Here is a 17,956-nt window from a genome sequence, read left to right as displayed (position 1 = left end):
AGAGCCGCTAAAAGCCCTCGGCCTAGTGAATCACGGCAGGCGGCGACCCTCAGCGCCTTCCGCAGCGGCAGAAACAGTAAAGCCCGTGGGCGGGAGGCCGCAAGCTGGACCACAGGCTCAGGAACTCCAAGGAAAAGACTGAGAGAGGGGCGACGCCGAGGCGACATCAGTGCAGCAGGCGGGGCGTGGAGGGGAAGGCGGCGCGGCCCTGCCTAGGTGCAGCGGCCATGAAGGCCTCAGGCCCCCGGGCCCGGGCAGAACATGGCTCCCCGGGCCGCACCCTGCCCGCAACGGCCGGGGCGCGCACGGCGCGTCACGTCACGGAGCGGAGGCAGTGACTCGGCTCCACCACAACACAACACACCGCACTCCGCGTCACCGCCGTGTACGCGCGGCGTAGCTCCACCGATCCCTCCCCTGACGGGGGGCAGTGCCTGCGCTGGCTCCGCCCCTGGGGTGGGCGGGAGGCGGCCGTAGCGGGGGAGGGCCGGGGCGGCGGCAGCGGCGGCTCCGGTTGAGCGGGAGGGGGAAGGGTCGAGAGGCGCGGGGACAGGTCGGAGAAGCTGTGGCCGTACCTGTGCGCGTCCTCGGGCGGCCAGGATGGATCACCACCAGCCCGCCAGCCGCTACCGAGTGGTGAGTACGACGGCCCCGGGTCGGCTCCGCTCTCCTCCCCCCGCCTCCTCGGGTCGGGACGGCGGGGCGGGGGAGGGGGCGGTAGCCGGGGCGCCCTTCCCCCTCACCCCCCACCCTCTCGGGTCTCGGCTCCCACGCGTGGGGCTCTCGCAGGGATCCCGCTCCCCCTCCCTTGGGCTTTCCCCAGCGTCGGTACGGGCCCGAGCGCGTCCCCGTCCTCTCCCCTGCCCCGGCGGCGGCGGGGCTCTGACAGCCGGGCCTTGCCCGGGCGACGCGGCCCTGGCGGGAGCTGTTTCCACCTCACACACACCCCGGCAGCCTTAGCGCTCGGCCCTGAGGGGGCAGCTGGCCGGCCTCGGCCGCGCTTCCCCGCACGGGAAACCGCCCCCTTTCCCCTCCCTTCGACTCCCCCTCGACGGTTGGTCCCGGACTGGGGGCGGTGGCGGCCGGCGAGGGGCCGGTGGGTTTTCCCGAGTGCGTCCCCCGCCGGTGAGGGGGTGGCGGGTCTCTCTGGAGAGCGGGGCCGAGGTAGGGCAGCGGTTAACGCCTGCCTCGCCGCGGAATTAGGGAAGGGGTAGGGTTAGTTATCTCTGCCTGGGAGCGAAGCGGCGTATCTGCGCTAAAACAGCCTCATTTTTAATAGTTCGCGGCCGCCTGGCACAGGGATTGAGTGTAACGCGTGTGTGTTGTCATCTTTAAGCCAGTGTCCGTGTGTGTATACACACACACACGTGTATGCTGGCTTACTGAAGATTATGTGCAGGGAGCTGTATAAGGCAGAAGGCTGACCTTCAGTAAACCTCTGTGTGCTTACATACACCCCCCTCACGCACACACGAGCACCCTGGCTCACTGAAGCTCAGTCTTAATCGCTTTGCAGTCCCTTGAGCCCAATTTCTCTCCTTCCGAAACCTCGCTACAGAAACAATCGTTGAAGATACAAAATATTTTCCTCCTGCCCGAACTGATTGCTCTACTTGTTTCTCGCAGGGATTAGTTTAAGGTCAGTTATATTAATCTTGCAGTCTTTAGCTTAATGTCAGCTTTACTGGAAATATATAAGCTTTTCTGATTATTGGTGGCAAAAATTACTGGGGTGCCATCAAAAGTTTCAGTGTTAGCCTTCAGTTCCTTGTACTTCATGGCTTTGCTGTATATGTAAGTTTGTACTATAGAAGTCTGAAATCTTTGCTACTGTCTGAAACTCAAATTCCTACTACAATCTCTTAGCTAAATACGAAATTATTTATTTTACTGTTTGCGTTTTACAGCTTGAGTGGTGAAGACAGTATCTGCAGACGTGTGTTTGTAGAACTAAATGCTGATACTTCTATTTGGATTAGTCCTAGGTTATGATGTAAACCAAAGTAATATGAAAACCCTTGTAATAGGTTTGGAATATTTATTTTGATAGTTTTACAGCATGGGAGATTTCTTTTCACTCTGGGACAATTGGGATTGTCATATAGCTGATGAACACGGACATAGAGTGACTTTTCAAGAGTGATGTATGCCTTTAGGATGCTTGTGGGTTGCCAAGTGCTTTATGGGTCAGTGTTTTCCAGCACACTTCTTTTCCTGCACCGTGCTGTCATAACTTGGAATCATCAGAAGTCCTAAAGTAACTCCTCCTCCTCTGCAACAGAGAACAAAAATGCTGGAAGAGCATTTTCTTAAGAGCCTGTAAATGCGAGCTTCCCTGAGGCCTGAAGTAACCTGGGTTTACCTGTGTGTGTTTTAAAAGGCCTTAAAAGTAAATGCTGTTGACCTTCTGATAAATATAAGGGAAATTTTATTTCCATTACTCTTAAGGAATAGAGAAAAACATGGTAAGATGGAATGAAGAGATATTCTGCCTCTAATACTTTTGTTATGTTTGATTAGGAACTTCTGGTGATGCTGGTGTCCGGGTTTGCCTAAATGGGCTTTCGTGTGGCCTTCCAAAAGGGCTCATCTTCATTTTTGATGGCAGGGGTTGGTCTAATCAGTTCCCTATATATATTTAACTTTGTGGTCAGTTTGTGTTTCTGAGTTGTATTACAGAAGTGTCCCCTGATGCCTTCGCAGTTACAGCATGTCAAATTCTATTGAATTTGTTGTAAGTTACAACAAAAGTGTGATCTTAATCTCTAATGTACTCCAGAGTTTAAAGTGTGACCTCACTGATTACTGTCCTGTAGAACAGTGTTTTGGTTTTTCTTCTCTCTCTTATTTTAGACTTCTAGACATTGAGGTTTTTGTAATGTTATTTATTTACTGTGCCGGGACAGAGGATGGAAGAAAGGAGGCGATTACAGATACGCTTAATTAGCACCTGATTAGTCAAGCATATGACCTTAAGTTTTAATGATGTATTTATGTAAAGGCTGTGATAGGTAGTAAGCAATAGATTATTGCAGACTTTTTGGTTGTGTGCTAACTTTTGAGGGCAAAATGTAGAGGAGAAATATGACTTAACGTGGCTGCTGTCTGTTTTGTGAATGCTGTGCTCCCTGGTGCTCAGCTTATGAAGTCTGACCGGTTCTGCTCTGCTCACTGTGGACATTTATTTTTTTCTTCACAGATATTAGCAAATACCTTTTTTTGTTTTTTAAATTTTAATTTTGATTGTACCTACCATGCCTTTGCTTCTAACTGATCTGTTTTGCTCTATTCAGGGCAAGTTCTCTTCTAAATAGAAACAATTTTAGGCATATCTTATTATCGAAATAATTACTGACTTATATTTCTGTTCCTGGCAGCGACAGTAGTGCTTCAGTGAAGCTGGAGGAGCTATCTTACTACTGCCTCTTTTTATTTGTGGTTTCTTCAAGTAAGTTAAACTAAAGGACATTTTAAGAATAGCAGGCAATTTAGGTTTGAGCTTTCTTTATCACAAGAAGCCAGTTTTATGACTTGGTATGAACAGAAAATGTCTGATCATAAAGCGAAGCCCTCAGCTTCTCTTGGTTTTGATTTTAGCTCTGTCAGAAATAGCACCAAAGCTTCGTTCTGCATCTTATTCTTTCTCCTGTGCCTGTGTTTTATTTTAAAAGCAATTTAAAAATGTCCAGGCAACTGTTAAAAAAGCTGGTACTTGGAATTGCAGCAAAGTGTAGCAAGCAAAGGGCAGGCAGTACATCAGCATTACGTAACTATCTGCCGCGGGCATGTGTCATTTGTATTGCTTTCTGCCCCTCCTTTTTTATGTTGTCTCTTCGTAGGGCAAAAAGACTTAGTAATTGATGGCCAAGAATTTGTCATGCTTCCCTGCAGGAATATGACATCAGAAGTAAATTAGCCAACCTTTGTTGTCTTGCTTTACTTCCCCCTTTTTTTTTTTTTTTTTTTTCCCTAGTCACTTGCATGCTGCAGTCCTGTTGGTAAGCATGTCTTAAATTTTATATTCATTACAGGTATAGTCAGTTGAGTTGTGCTGTTCTCTTATTGTTCCATTCCCCTCCCCCCCCCCCCGCCCAGTTTTGCTTGAATAAGGGGACAGAGACATCAACTTTAGGAAAAATAGAATAGAAATTCTTCAGTCATCATTCTCCTGATTCTTTAGCTCTTTGTCATCTGACCTTAATTTCTGCATTAGTATCTTGTCTGAGATGTCTGTTCCTGGTCCAGTTTGTTTGCAGAAAAAGTTAGTTGAGTGATGCTTTGTGAATCTTTACTAAACAGAGAAAGAGAAATGCTCTTGTTTTCTGCACTGTGTAAAACTGAGTAAGCAACTAAGTATGAAAGCTCAATATTGCCCCCCTTTTTTTCTTTTTCCTGTGAACTGGGGTTTTCCAGATAACTGCATCACAAGGGAAGATTTCACGTGCATATGTGAGTGATGTAGGCACAAAAATCCCATTGAAGGCTGCAGGACTTAGATGCTTAACTGCTTGAGAGTTATAATCAACTCACCCCTCTCCCCAGTCTTTCTTGATTAAAGCTTTGAGTTATCAGCCTGGAGTCAGGTAGTCATCAGTCTTCGACTTACAGGGTGGTCAGAGCTAGATAGGTAAGTCGTAAAATGGGATGGTAGCAAACTGGGACAGACAGAGCCAAAGGCAAGAGTCCATGTGGATGTCACTTTAGCTGTCGCTAAACGTGCTGTGCCACAGGAGTGCCTGGGTTTGGTGGGGTTTGTAAGTGATGTGTGACTCAAGACTGAGACAACAGCCTGCTGTTGTACAGCACTGTAGGGATAAAGAAACTGTGATTTTTTTTTTTTTTTTTTTTTAAAGGTATAGGGATAAGGAAATGATGATTTTTTTAATGTACATTTTTTTTAAAGGTACCTGAATCTTGTAGGAATGTAAGCTCTATGTGCTTTTTAGAAACAGAGTTTAAGTGATGAAAATTGCTACTGTAAACACTTTATTCCAATCCATTTGCTTGCATAACACTTCGTGTTGTGAATAGTTTTACAGTTACCTCAAATAAGGCTTTATTTTCTGTATCTCTAACTCCATTGTCACTGACTCTACTCTCACAGTGTTACCTGGTTGAAAGCTTTACTTGAAGTCAAGTTGTCTTTGTAGGTCTCAAACACACGAAACTCAACCTACACAGGAAATGTGCACAAAGAAAAATCTCTTCCTCCCTCCTTCCTTTCTTTTCACAGGACTGAGCCTAATAGTGACTGGCAAATAAAACCACGGATGTTGTTTATTCTACACCTTTGATCTAAGACCCTTAGCTTCTGTCTAGCTTGCTTTTTTTTTTTTGTAGTATTTATTGCCTTTAGACAACTCTTATGTAATTGGTGTTACTGGACAGATCAAGGGAGCTTGCGTTAGGGAAATGCTGTTGCTTTTCACAGATCAGATGTCGTAACTGGAAGATAAAATACTGAGTTTGGGGGCCTATGTTTATATAGCACTGAAAAATATTGAGTAGAGATGCATTAAGAGATAAGTTTTGCTGTTGCTTGCCTGTGACAGTTACAGTGATATTTTTGGTGATACGAGCCTCTTAATCATCAAAGATAAAATTTTTCAATGCATTAACTTTTTGCATGTGAAACACTAGCAGAGACCTTTTAATAGTTCAGAAAGGCAAATGTTTTCAGAGAATGGGCTATCCTGTCTCACTGTTTGGTTTTTTGTTCTTTCAATTTGATAGTGAACATCTTAATTTTTTAATTAGTTTCTGTGACATTTCTATCTATGACAAATTTGTCTGTTAAATTTAGTGTTTTTGTCTTGAAAGCATAGCTTCAGTATTTTAGAAACATTTTCCCCTGTTTTTTTAATGAAGAATCTTGACCCAAATTAAGAAAAATTGTAAAAGTTGAAGTCTATTTGCATATGCACTAGTGATGCAGTTAATGCTTTAAAAGTAATATGTTCTACTTTTTTTTCACTTTTTAGTTAAGTTCTTAAGTATTTTTGTTTCATATGAACAAGGAAATAAACCTCATATCTCTCTATCTTCCTCCCAAATCAAAGTGATGAGGTACCAGGCAGGTAGAATCCTTTCTGGCTATTGCCCTTTGTAAATTTAAAGCAAGGAGGTCTAAGAATGTTGCCGTCGCTGTCTGGTTGTTGGACCTCTCTTTTGGAAGGTACCAATTACAACGCCCAGCTCTGTGTCTGATTCACAGGAAGAAATGCTGGCTCACCAGTACAACTGGAGTAACAGTGGTTGAAATTGCTTTCTGGTTCTTAATGTGGGCACAGGTTGTGGCATGTGGGCAGCTCCTTTTCTTTTTGGCGTGGGCACCGAGGGACATAAAGTGGTGCTTTTTATCAGCCCTGCACACAAATTGGCTTAGTTATATAGGGCACCAGTTTTACCACACGAAACAAAATAAAATGAGTAGTAAAAACCAGCAAGACTTAACCTGGGTTGTTCCACTCTGGTTTTCTCCAGAGGTCTGGGTTAGGTCTGCGTGAGGGTGGTGCAGGAAAGGGTAGGAACAGGACTGTCCTTTCTGGTGGCAGCAGGATCTCGGCATGACTAAGCCTATTGTGTGCAACTGTGGGGATTTTTAGGTTCTTATAAGATGCACAAAGCCAGAAGAAAGAGGTGCTTGATACATGTAGTGGCACTAGGTCATGTCATGTGAAAAGACAGCTTCAGACTGTGGTGTGCATACATGCCACATCTAGTCAGTCTTCTAATCCTATTAAAAAGGGCAGAAGTTCAGTGGCAGGAATAAAATGCTGTCAAGTAGCAGGGTTCTTAGCAGAAGTCAGCTGTGATGTGACCAAGCTGGATGTTCTTTTTATGCTAGTTTAAAAAAGAGAAACTAAACCCTCTCTCAGCTTGTTCGTATCTGGAAAACCACATCAGGATAATCACAGAAATCAAGCCCTAGGTTAATGCAGAATATTAATAACAGTCTTCTAGATGGGGAAAATGAGGTACTTTTGACAAATGGTTAAGTCTAAGCTTATTTTGAAACTTTCTTCCCAGTAGCAGTGTTGACAGAACAAGGAAGATGTGGCAACTGGTCATGTCATCACACCTAACTTTGTGAGACCTCTGTGCTCATTTTACAGTCATAGATTTGAACGTGGTCTCAAGTCCCAGAGCCTCAAACCTCCTTATAGAGTTCGGGTGCATCAGCTGCTTTGGAAAGGGGAATGAACAAATCACAGAATCCCGGGGGTTGGAAGGGACCTCCAGAGATTAATGGATATGTAGTTTACCACATCAGGCAAACCATTTTCAAATGGAGAAGAAAGGTAATCCTAAGAGTTTGGGGAAAGGGAGGTGGGTTGGGCGGAGGAATTAAAAATTGGTGACTTGTTAGGTTGGAGAGGCACTGCCAACTTTTACTGAAACAGAGCTGTTGCACAGCCAAGACTACTGTGGGTTTGAGCTGCCTCAGGCTTAGGTCTCCCACTTCCTGGACAAGCAGTGTCACAGCTAGCCAGTTTTAGTCAAGTGGGCACCCCCTTCACCAGCTGTGTTTTTAATGAAAATGACTAACTTCTTCTGTTCTGTGCTGTCATTTCAGACTTGCACAGCTGAGGCTCGCAGCATATGTCAGGATGTGGATGCCTTATGGGTTTTGAGATTTACAGTGAAAGTGGAAAATACGTTTCCATTTTAACATTTAAGTGTTTATTCCGCTTAAGCATCATTTCCATTGTCGGAGACTGAGATTAGTTTAGAACTGATACGGTTTCATTTACTTCTCAATCATTGTCTAGTAAAAACATTAGATACTTATTCACCCCGCCCCCCCACACTCCCCCCCAACCCTGGCTGTGCCTCCTCCAACTGTTTAGGATGAACAGGATGATTTAGAAAACAAGCCTCCAAACGCTGAGTGGTGTAGACACAACAAAATCTGGTCAATACCCTTTATGTTACTTTATTTTAGATCATAATCCCATTTTTCTTGGGCTTCCAGGTTCTTTACATAAATCTGTCATCTTTTTGTAAAACATGGCTTTCCATTAAAAACATAAACAAAAAATCTTGGTCTCAGGTATTGTATGGTGATGTAACAGTTGTGAACATAATTCATCTGTTTTAGCTTTGAACAAAATCTTTTTTTGACAGTAATCCTATTAATCCTAATGCTGACTATTGTAAGAGAGGTCAGATTCACATCTTTGATAAAGCTGTATATATGCAGCTTGAATTATTAAACGTGTTTCTGCTTTTCCTTGATTATTGTGAAAAGATTATAAAGAGCAGCCTTGAGGAAAAGTTATGGGCAAGAGGATGCTTAGAGTATCATGTATCCTTATTGCAGAAAATAAAGTTGGTGTGTGGGTTTACGTTTGGTTTTGGGTGGGTTTGGTTTTTTTGTGAGATGGCACGAGCTTATGTTTAAGCATCGCTTTGTTAATGCTTAGTGTAGTTAACGCTTGTCATCTTTGAGGAGTGATGGCTTTCCTAAAGCATGGCACAATTGGGATGAGAGACCTGGGTGATACTGAGGACAGTTGTCCTTTTTGAGCATGGTGCTTTGAATCAATTCTTGCATTTTGGAATATAAGGGAAATGGTGCTTTTTTTTTTTTTCCCTCAGGAATGCAGTGAAGCATTAAGACTCTTAATTGAAACTCCAGAGTTGTGGTCACAAAATAGACTTGCATGAAATGCATAGAAGAAATGATTAGGCAAAAGTCCTTAGCCCAGGACTAATCTTAAAAACCTGTTCTAAACTCTAGGATGAAAGTGAATAATTTGAATGAGTGGGCCCCTAAAGCCCTGAAATGAGGATGAGGAGCAGTCTGGCTGGCCTGTGTTCCATTCTCATGCACCTTTATGTCTGCTACTTCTTTTAAATTTTTTTTAAATATTTCCTATGATTTAGGGGTGGCACTGGTTTCATCATCTTCTACTCTGAAGAGGTGAGCTTGCAGGACTGCTGCTTTTTTCTTTTGGATTTGTTTAGCTGCCTTACAATCAGCCAGCCTGCTGGAGAGTGCCTGCTTCCATATGTGTACATCATCTGTCTGGCAACTGAGAGGCCCAGAGACTTGTCCTTTCGCCCACGTCTTTCGTAGGTTTGCTAGAAAATGCTTAGTCAGCACTCTTTAGCTCTAATAGGAGGGATAAAAAACCACGATACGATCTGTTGAGACAGAAACATGCTTCTTTAAAGAAAGGCCCTTTAATGTTCATCACTGTTGTATGAGTTGTGTTTGTCATAGCTTCGTTACAGCTATGTATCCCACAGTGGATGGAAGGGAAGGATGACTACAAATCAAACTGAGAATCTTGTTAGTAGAGACTGTTCTTAATGTGCAACATACAAAACCTGGGTTCAGCAGGTGTTGTGTATCTGTGTGGATTTTTTTTAAGCTCTTGAAATTTTTGTCTGTTACCTCACTAAATGGAGGGGCTTGGGTACTCCATTTGGGGGTGTTGGCTGACTGCCTACTGAACATGAGCCAACAGTGTGCCCAAGTGGCCAAGAAGGCCAACAGCATCCTGGTCTGTATCAGAAATAGTGTGGCCAGCAGGTCCAGCAAGGTGATTGTGCCCCTGTACTCAGCATTGGTGAGGCCACACATCAAGTGCTGTGTCCAGTTCTGGGCTCCTCATCAAAAGAAGGACATTGAGGTCCTTGAGCAAGTCCAGAGAAGGGCAACCAGGCTGGTGAAGGGGCTGGAGGGCAAATCCTATGAGGAACAGCTGAGGGAGCTGGGACTGTTTAGCCTGGAGAAATGGAGGCTGAGGCTTATCACTGCTTACAATTACCCAACTGTAGGTTGTAGGGAGATGGGTGTTGGTCTCTTCACCCAACTGACAGGTGATAGGACGAGGAGGAATGGACTCAAGCTGTGTCAGGGCAGGTTAAGATTAGATGTTAGGAAAGAATTCTTCACTGGAAGGGTTATTGGGCACTGGAACAGGCTGCCCAGAGAGATGGTTGAGCCACCATCCCTGGATGAATTTAAAAGATGGGTACATGAGGTGCTCAGGGATATGGTTTAGTAGAGGACAGGTATGGTTGAACTTGATGATCTTAAAGGTCTTTTCCAACCTAGTGATTCTGTGGTTTCCAGTTACTAAGAAAATGAGTTAATGCTGAAAAAGTCAGGCACATTTTGCCCAGTAATATGAATATAGAGTGTTTGCTCTTATCAATTATTAATGAAACCTGATTTAATTTTGGGTTACTCTGTTAGGAATAGAGTAGGAAACTATTCTGCTCTACTAGCTTTATTCAGATAGACAAGTGATAAAACATTTGTATTGTCAGTAAAGTTGAAACATCTGAAGTTTTTTTTAAGAGTTTTCCTGAAGAATTTTCAAGGGCATTTATTTACCTGTGATATAGGAGACACAAACACAGGACTTTCTTCAAGCCAGGGATTTAAGGTGCAACTCTATGCTCCTTCTTCAGTTAAGTTTCCATGGTACTTCCTCAGGGGGTAACTCCTCTTTTTCTTTATCCCTCCCCTTGTAAAATCAGTGTGCTTTTTTTTAGGGTCTTCCTGCATTGTCTCCATTAGGAAGCGGAGTGCGTGAGCCTTCCTACTGCACTGTGGCCTTTAAAGGAAACACGTGTAATATATTTGGAGTAACATCCAGCTTTTTCAACTGACAGTTTTTCAACTCAGATGAATATAGGCCAAAATGGAAGCTGAAACTAACTGTTTAATATTGAGTTTGCTCTTGGTGAGAGGCCTGTCCATTTCCTACTTTAACAGGCTTTCCTATTCCCCCTATTTATATAATTTGCATGTTTTGTATGTTCTGTGTGACTTCAGAGTGACCAGGTTGTACTTCCTGTACTATTCTGTAAAGCTGCTGGTAAGTAAAGACATGACCTTTCGATTTGCAGTTCTTGGAGCGGTTTGCTGAAGCTGTTGGCTGGGGGCAGCTGCCAGCAAATCCATCATCAGGGAAGATAGTGAGAATGAACAGGGAGCATCCTTGTATGAAACCTGGGACCTGCCTGCATAGTGGGTACTGTGCGCGGTTTTGGGGTCTCACAAGAAGAGCCTAGAGGAATTACAGAAGGTAAAGGGAAGCTGCAGAAGTGGTTTCTGAAGTGGCTGGGGGCAATTGGAAGTGATCTGTGCTTACAGAGTCACCAAGGCAATGGACCAGGCACTTGTGGAGCTGTTAGTCACCAAATTGTGTGGTATTAAACCTGGAGAGCACTCGCTGAAGCGCGGTTTGAGCTGCAGAAAAGAGGAGGAGAAGCGAACGTGCCCGGTTGGTAACACGCAAGGTCGTTGAGGGACATAATGCACAAATACACACATCAAATCCAAAACAGATAAATGATGCATCATTTGTAGCAGAGATGTACACTTCACCACTTGTAATATAACAGCCTTGAGTGTCAGAGGAATCTAAGGAAAAGGGATGGCAAATAAGGGACTAAGGCTTCTGTGCTGCCCGTGTATCTTCTGATGGTTGTATTGGAAACAGAATTCTTCCTTAGCCTGTCTCGGTAACATCCCTCTGTTTTATTAATGGCTCTGTATTACATGCTTTTACTGCTAACTAGAAAATCTAAAAGGAGGAGCGCCTTGTTTTGTACTTTATTTTTGGAATATAAACCAGTCCCTCACGCTGTTCCGTTAGTATTTGACAAACAGAAGGCTGTGTGGTGTATGGTAATGTTTTTAGTAACATCTACATTCTAGAGTAACTCACAGTTGCAATATGCTATAGTGTACAAGCTCTAGAATAAGCTTCTAACCAGTGTTTTTCTACAAATATTTTTATGCTCATCCATGAAGATTTGAAAAATGTTGGTTGCAACCATAGTCTTCATTAGTATCAGAGACTTAAGCTTTTTGTAGACAAATTTCACAATTAATTCCTATAACCACGCAGTAGTAAACTCTTGGAAGCTATGCCTGATGTATGGTATTTATGATAAATATGAAGCATGTATCTCTTTGGATCATGCCAAAATTCTAGTAGTCATAACTGTTTCTGAATAATTCTTTGAAAGAGAAGAAACATGTAAAAATAAATGGGGAGAAGTGGATGTATTTTATTTTAAAGGATAACTCTGAGCATGTTGGCACATGGGATGTCACTGTCCTTCATAAATAGCTCCACTTTTGCTGTTAGTGTGGGGGATGAGAAAGAATAGACGCCTTAGAAGCTATAGGGAATGAATGCAATGTGTGTTTTGTGCTGTTAAATGTGTAATTAACCTGTGTAGTTCCACCTCACCTTTTAGTTTGACCAGCAGGTCTCAACTCAGCCATGCTGGACTCTTGTCTTCATTGCCTGACTTCTTACACCTGGGGATCAAGAGTGCTTCTGGTCTGTCAGAAGCATCCTTAAAGACCTTCCAGCTCTGTTCTGCCCCTTTGTCCTTGAGGATCTTTTCCCAGGGGATCCTATTGACTAACTCCTTCAAGAGTTGGAAGTCAGATTTCCTAAAATTCAGGCTCCTCACTACACTTCATCTGGTTCATACACCTTAGGACAGTGAACCGCACTGGTGTGTGATCACTGCAGCCCAGTCTGCCTCTGATCTTGGCATTCCTGTTGTTTAAATTGGATTTGTTTGAAACAATTTAGAAATTGTTTTAAACTAGATTATAATCCACAAAAAGAAAGGTCAAGTAAAATTTTCTATATTAAGTAGCCATTTGGATGGAGAGAGAATCCTTAGATACGTATGCACACACATTATATACTTTTTTTCCCCTCCCCAAAGTCTTGATTACCATTTTTAAAACTTTTTCTGGCATGTTTCTAGTTTTCTGTAAAAAAAACAAACAAAAAGCCCCTCAAAAATACAGTAGGCTAAAGATCCCTATCTAAAGAGAACTGACTAAAATCATGTAAGAGATAGTTAAGTGAAGTGCACGTACATCACTCTGAACTGTTACGGTTCGCTTTGCTTTTACATGGAGTCAAGTTTTGGCAGAAAAGCCCTCCCATTGCTACAGTTTTCAACAACATTGAATATAAATCTCTTTGGATTCCTTTTGGTAGAAGTTTGCCTCCAGAGGTTGTGGGTTTCCATGGTACCTAATCCTTATTTAGAAGACACACTCAGTATTTCTACACAGCTGTGGAGTGGCAGTGATGGACTTCTGTTCTGCTTTCCTGCTTCTAGTACAGGTTTTACACCTTTCACCCTCTCACATACTGACTGCTGTTGAAAACTTTCTGCAAAGGTTGATTACTCAGTGGCTACTAGTGACCTCAATTGGGTCTGATTGATTTTAGCACTTGAATGGCATCTGTGGGTTAATGGTATAGGTTTTATGGGTTTTTCTAAAAATAAACAAGTATTAAGTCCATAGCATGAGCTATTCAGGAACAATAGAGGTGGGTAAACAGAGGTCAAAGCTGTCTCCAATGTGTTTTAATAACATGTTCAGAACTAAATTTTATTTCAACTTTTCCTTTGTTTTTTTTTTTTTTCCTTTGCAAATAGCAATATTTTGCTATTATTGCATGAGTAAACGTATTTTTAGACTACTAAAACTGAAAAAGTCCAAAACGTGGTTACAAATGAAACATTTAATACACAGCCTTTATTTGTTAAAATGAGATTGCTTTTATGTAGGTAGAGAATTCTATGTCCAGATCTCCATCTTAAGCCTCATTTGTGGTGAACGGAATAGTACCGATTTACAAGTCACCACCAGTAGATACAAAAGGCCTTAGAATTTGTTCAGCAAATGAAAATAATCAGGTGTAACCCAGAGAGGTGAGCAGCTTCCTGAAAGGTTAATGAAGATGATAGCAGTTTTCTTTTTAACCTACTGCTGGTAACACCTCTCACACTTACTGCGGTAGCATTTCTGTGGAATAAATACCCATATGCCAGCATGGAAGATGTTTTAAATGTTGGAATATTTTCAGTGCAGTGCACAGGCAGGCTGGAGATGATTCACGCCCTTCCCTCCAGTGCTAGAAGCTGCAATAAATGGATATTTTTGGTTGACCCCGTGGCATAGTCTGAAAAACTCACTTTAGAAGACCAAAGTGTTAACTTCTGCAAACCCAAGGTGATGAACCTCTGTTGCTAAAATAGTTGGGTGATTTTTTTTTTTTTCCTGAAGCATGTGAGCCAACTGACTGGTTTGCATATAAAGTTTGCACTTGCATAATCTACTTAGCTGATTCCACAGTTTCCATTAAAGCAGAATATTAATTGCAGTGTTACAGAGTTTCCATGCATTGTATTTGTTACAATGCAGTTTGAAAGAACCCATGAGCTGAAAAAAACCCCTAGAAAAGCTAAGCTTCTTCAAAAATATAGTATCATTTCAAAGGCTGGAAAGGAGGACAGGTGAAATGCACTTATAATTCAGAGCATTCTCACTAGGAATTGTAAAGCTTTTTGGTGCCCCAGGCAGAGCCATCCTACTAAAATATACACGAAAGCTCACCTTCAATTCAGGCTTTGCCAAGATCAGCTGGTACTAAAGATACAACAGGAAACTGGGAAAGAAAGCTGGGTAGTTGTCTGAGGGCTTTGGGGTTTTTTTTCTCCTCTATGGCAGTATCTTCTACATAATTTCATGGCACATTTAAGAGACTAATCATATAATTTGAGAATAGCATATGTTTATAAAGAATGTCCTTTGAAATGTTTGCAGCATGCTGTTGAAGTTACTTATGTTGCAATAATTTTATAATGTACTGATTTCTGTAAGTCATTTTATGAAATGGGAAAACAGCATTTGAAACGTGCATAAAATCAGGTAACAGAAAGTAGGGCTGTTTGTGTCTTACACCGAATATGACTAGAGCTAGCGTGTTCTAATTGAACACACTTCATCAGAAAACATCATTCTCATCTTGTGTATGTGTGGTACAGGTGACATGAAACATCTTTTCCCTTGATATTAAAAAAACCCCATATATTAATGTCACCTATATTGCCGCTCTTGTAGTTGGTCAGTTCATCTGAAATGAAGCAAGCTCTGTTTATCCAGGCAAGAAAACCTGTGTAGGTCCGACAGAGTTACCATCTGCAGGTAAATGAAAAGTGTGCAGCAGAGAATGAGATCTTCCTCACAGCCTAAGTTTTCACTTTGAAAACCCTGAAGAGTAAAGGCATCTGCATTGGTCCCTCGGTAAAGACTTCTGTACTAAGCACTTCCTTGTGGTTCATGTTCTTTGTAGGGTGTCAGCTGATTTCAGGCACTGCATCTGATTACTCTGGAAATAACAAAGTAACAGACTTAAATAAAGAAATCATGGAAGGGTTAGGGCTGGAAGGGACCTAAAAGATCATCAAATTCCAACCCCCCTGCAATGGGCAGGGAAACGTCTCACTAGAAATCATAGGAGGACATGCAGTACTTTTTTAAAGGAGTACTTCTTGAAATAAATTTCTTATTAAAAAAACCCTCCTAAACCAAACCAAACAAAAAAAACCCCACCCAAAGGTAGCTGTATTTTCCACAATTTTTTGGTACTAAAAGGTCTGTTACTAGATCTAATTTCTCAAACTAAATAGTGAATAATTATTTCACACGGCTTTTCTGGTATCCTAACATGGATACATCTTTAGAACATGAGCTTCGTGACTTTTGAGCCTGTAATGTACTGTAGTTTGAGGGCTGCAAAAGCACAGATTGAAGTACTTGTATAAACAGTTTAGGAATAATAAGTCAAATAACAAAGTATCCCTTTTTGATTTATTTTTTTCAATTATAAATCTCTGGTGGGTTGACCCTGGCTGGAGGCCAAATCCTAACAAAGACGCTTTATCACTCCTCTCCTCAGCTGAATAGAGGGGAATATATAACGAAAGGCTTGTGGGTTGAGATAGGAACTTGGAGAGATCATTTGGAAATTACCATCACAGGCAAAATAGAATCAACCTTTAAAAAAAAAAAATCTAACTTATTACCCAAGTAAAACATAGTAGAGCAATAAGAAACAAAACCAGATCTTAAAACACCTCCCCCCACCCCTCCCTTCTTCTCAGGCTCAACTTTATTTTTGAATTCTCTACCTCCTCCCCTGACTGGCACAGGGGGATGGGGAATGGGGGTTGTGGTCAGTTCATCATATATTGTCTCTGACACTCCTCCTTTCTCTGGGGATGATTCTTCTGACTCTTCTTCTGCTCCAGTGTGAGATCCCTCCCCCAGGACACAGCCCTTCATGACTTTCTCTAATGTGAGTCCTTCCCGTGGGCTTCAGTTCTTCACAAACATTAGCCAGATACCCTGTGTACAGACTAAGATCTGAAGGAAACAAATCTGTCATTCTGTACTGCTTTTAAAATGTGAGACAGGGGAAGGCACTGATGCACAGTTGTCTGTAGTTAATTGAACCACAGAATGGTTTGGGTTGAAAGGGACCTTAAAGGTCATCTAGTTCCAACTCCCCTGCCATGGACAGGGACACCCTCCACTAGACCAGGTTGCCTGGGAGTCCCATCCAACCAGGCCTTGACTACTGCCGGGGAGGGGGTGTCCACAGCTTCTCTGGGCAACCTGTTCCAGTGTCTCACCACCTTCATAGTGAAATATTTCTTACTAAACTGTCTGATGTAAATGTAGCCACTTCCAGTTATAAGTTGTTAGTCCTTGTTCTTTCACTCCATGCCCTTGTAAACAGTCCAACTCCAATTTTTCCTGTAGGATGCTGTGCAGAACGGTGTCAAATACTTTGCACAGGTCTAGGAAGATGATGTCTGACACACTTCCCTCATCCATCAATGCTGTAACCCCATCGTAGAATGTTCCCAAATTTGTCATGCACAATTTTTCTTTAGTGAAGCCATGTTGTCTGTCACCAATCACCTTATTTTCCATGTGCGCTGAGCATAGTTTCCAAGAGGACCTACTCCATGATCTTGCCAGGCACAGAGGTGAGACTGAGTTCTTTGAGTATAGTGAGAGAGCTGTAGTTCCCTGGGTTTTCCCTTTTTTGCCTTTTAAAAAATGAGGGTTATGTTTCCCCATTCCCCATCAGTGGGAACTTCATTGGACTGCCACAGCTTCTCAAATAAGATGAAGAGTGGTTGGGAAGAGGAATTATCAATACATTCCAGGAACCTCCTGGATTGCTTATGCCCTGTTGTCTTGTCTCCAACAGGTATCAGCAAAGCCTGCCAAGACTAGGGTTTATATCCACTTGGTCTTCTTTGTTGGTTGGCCTGTAGCAGACCCCCACTATAATGTTCTCTATGCCTGTGCTCCCTTTAATACTGACCCATAAGCTCACAGTTGGCTCCTCATCCATGCCCAGGTGGAGCTCCATGCCCTACAGCTGATCACTAACATAGAGGGTGACACCCCTTCCTCATCTTCCCTTCATGTCCATCCTAAAGAGCCTGTATCCTTCCATCCCAACGCTGGATTCATAGGAGCCATTCCACCATGTCTCCATGATGCCAATGAGATCATAGCCCTGCAGCCCAACTCCTCTCATTTATTCCCCATGCTACGTGCGTTTGCTTAGAGGCATTTAGGTCCTGGCAATTGTTTTGACCATAATCTTGGTAAAAGCAGCTGTGTTGCTTATTACCCTATAATGGTAGGAGATGATGTGCTTGAAAGCAGTCCTGAGAAAAAGGACTTGGCAGTACTCATGGATGAGAAGCTGGACATGAGCCACCAATGTGCATCTGCAGCCCAGAAGGCCAACTGCACCCTGGGCTGCATCAAAAGAAGCGTGGCCAGCAGATCAAGAGATTCTGTCCTTTTACTGTGGTGAGACCTCACTTGGAGTACAGCATCCAGCTTTGGAGCCCTCAGCACAAGAAGGACATGGACCTCTTAAAACACGTCCAGAGGAGGGCCACAAAAATGATCAGAGGGCTGGAGCACCTCACCTGTGAAGACAGGCTGAGAGAGTTGGGCTTGAGCTTGGGAAGAGAAGGCTCTGGGGGGACCTTATAGGTGGCCTTCCAATACCTGAAAGATGCCTGTCAGAAAGCTGGGCAAGAACTGTTCACGAGGGCATGTAGCAATAGG

At 42.9% G+C, this 17,956-nt stretch overlaps 1 protein-coding gene across 1 annotated transcript in view; it reads left to right on the top strand.

Annotated features, from left to right (window-relative positions):
• Positions 1–538: 538 nt before the first annotated feature.
• Positions 539–17,956, top strand: part of NDFIP2 (Nedd4 family interacting protein 2) — a 49,563-nt gene continuing 32,145 nt past the window's right edge. Inside the window, exon 1 of the mRNA XM_084263337.1 lies at positions 539–636. Coding sequence (XP_084119463.1) covers positions 601–636 — 36 coding nt within the window. The 5' untranslated portion in view covers positions 539–600. The remainder of the gene's footprint in view (positions 637–17,956) is intronic.

This window comes from Gallinula chloropus (assembly GCF_964237585.1).
Source record: "Gallinula chloropus genome assembly, chromosome: 1".
Taxonomy (NCBI): domain Eukaryota; kingdom Metazoa; phylum Chordata; class Aves; order Gruiformes; family Rallidae; genus Gallinula; species Gallinula chloropus.
The sequence above is the reverse complement of the archived record's forward strand: the minus strand, read 5'-3'. Positions and strand labels throughout refer to the sequence as shown.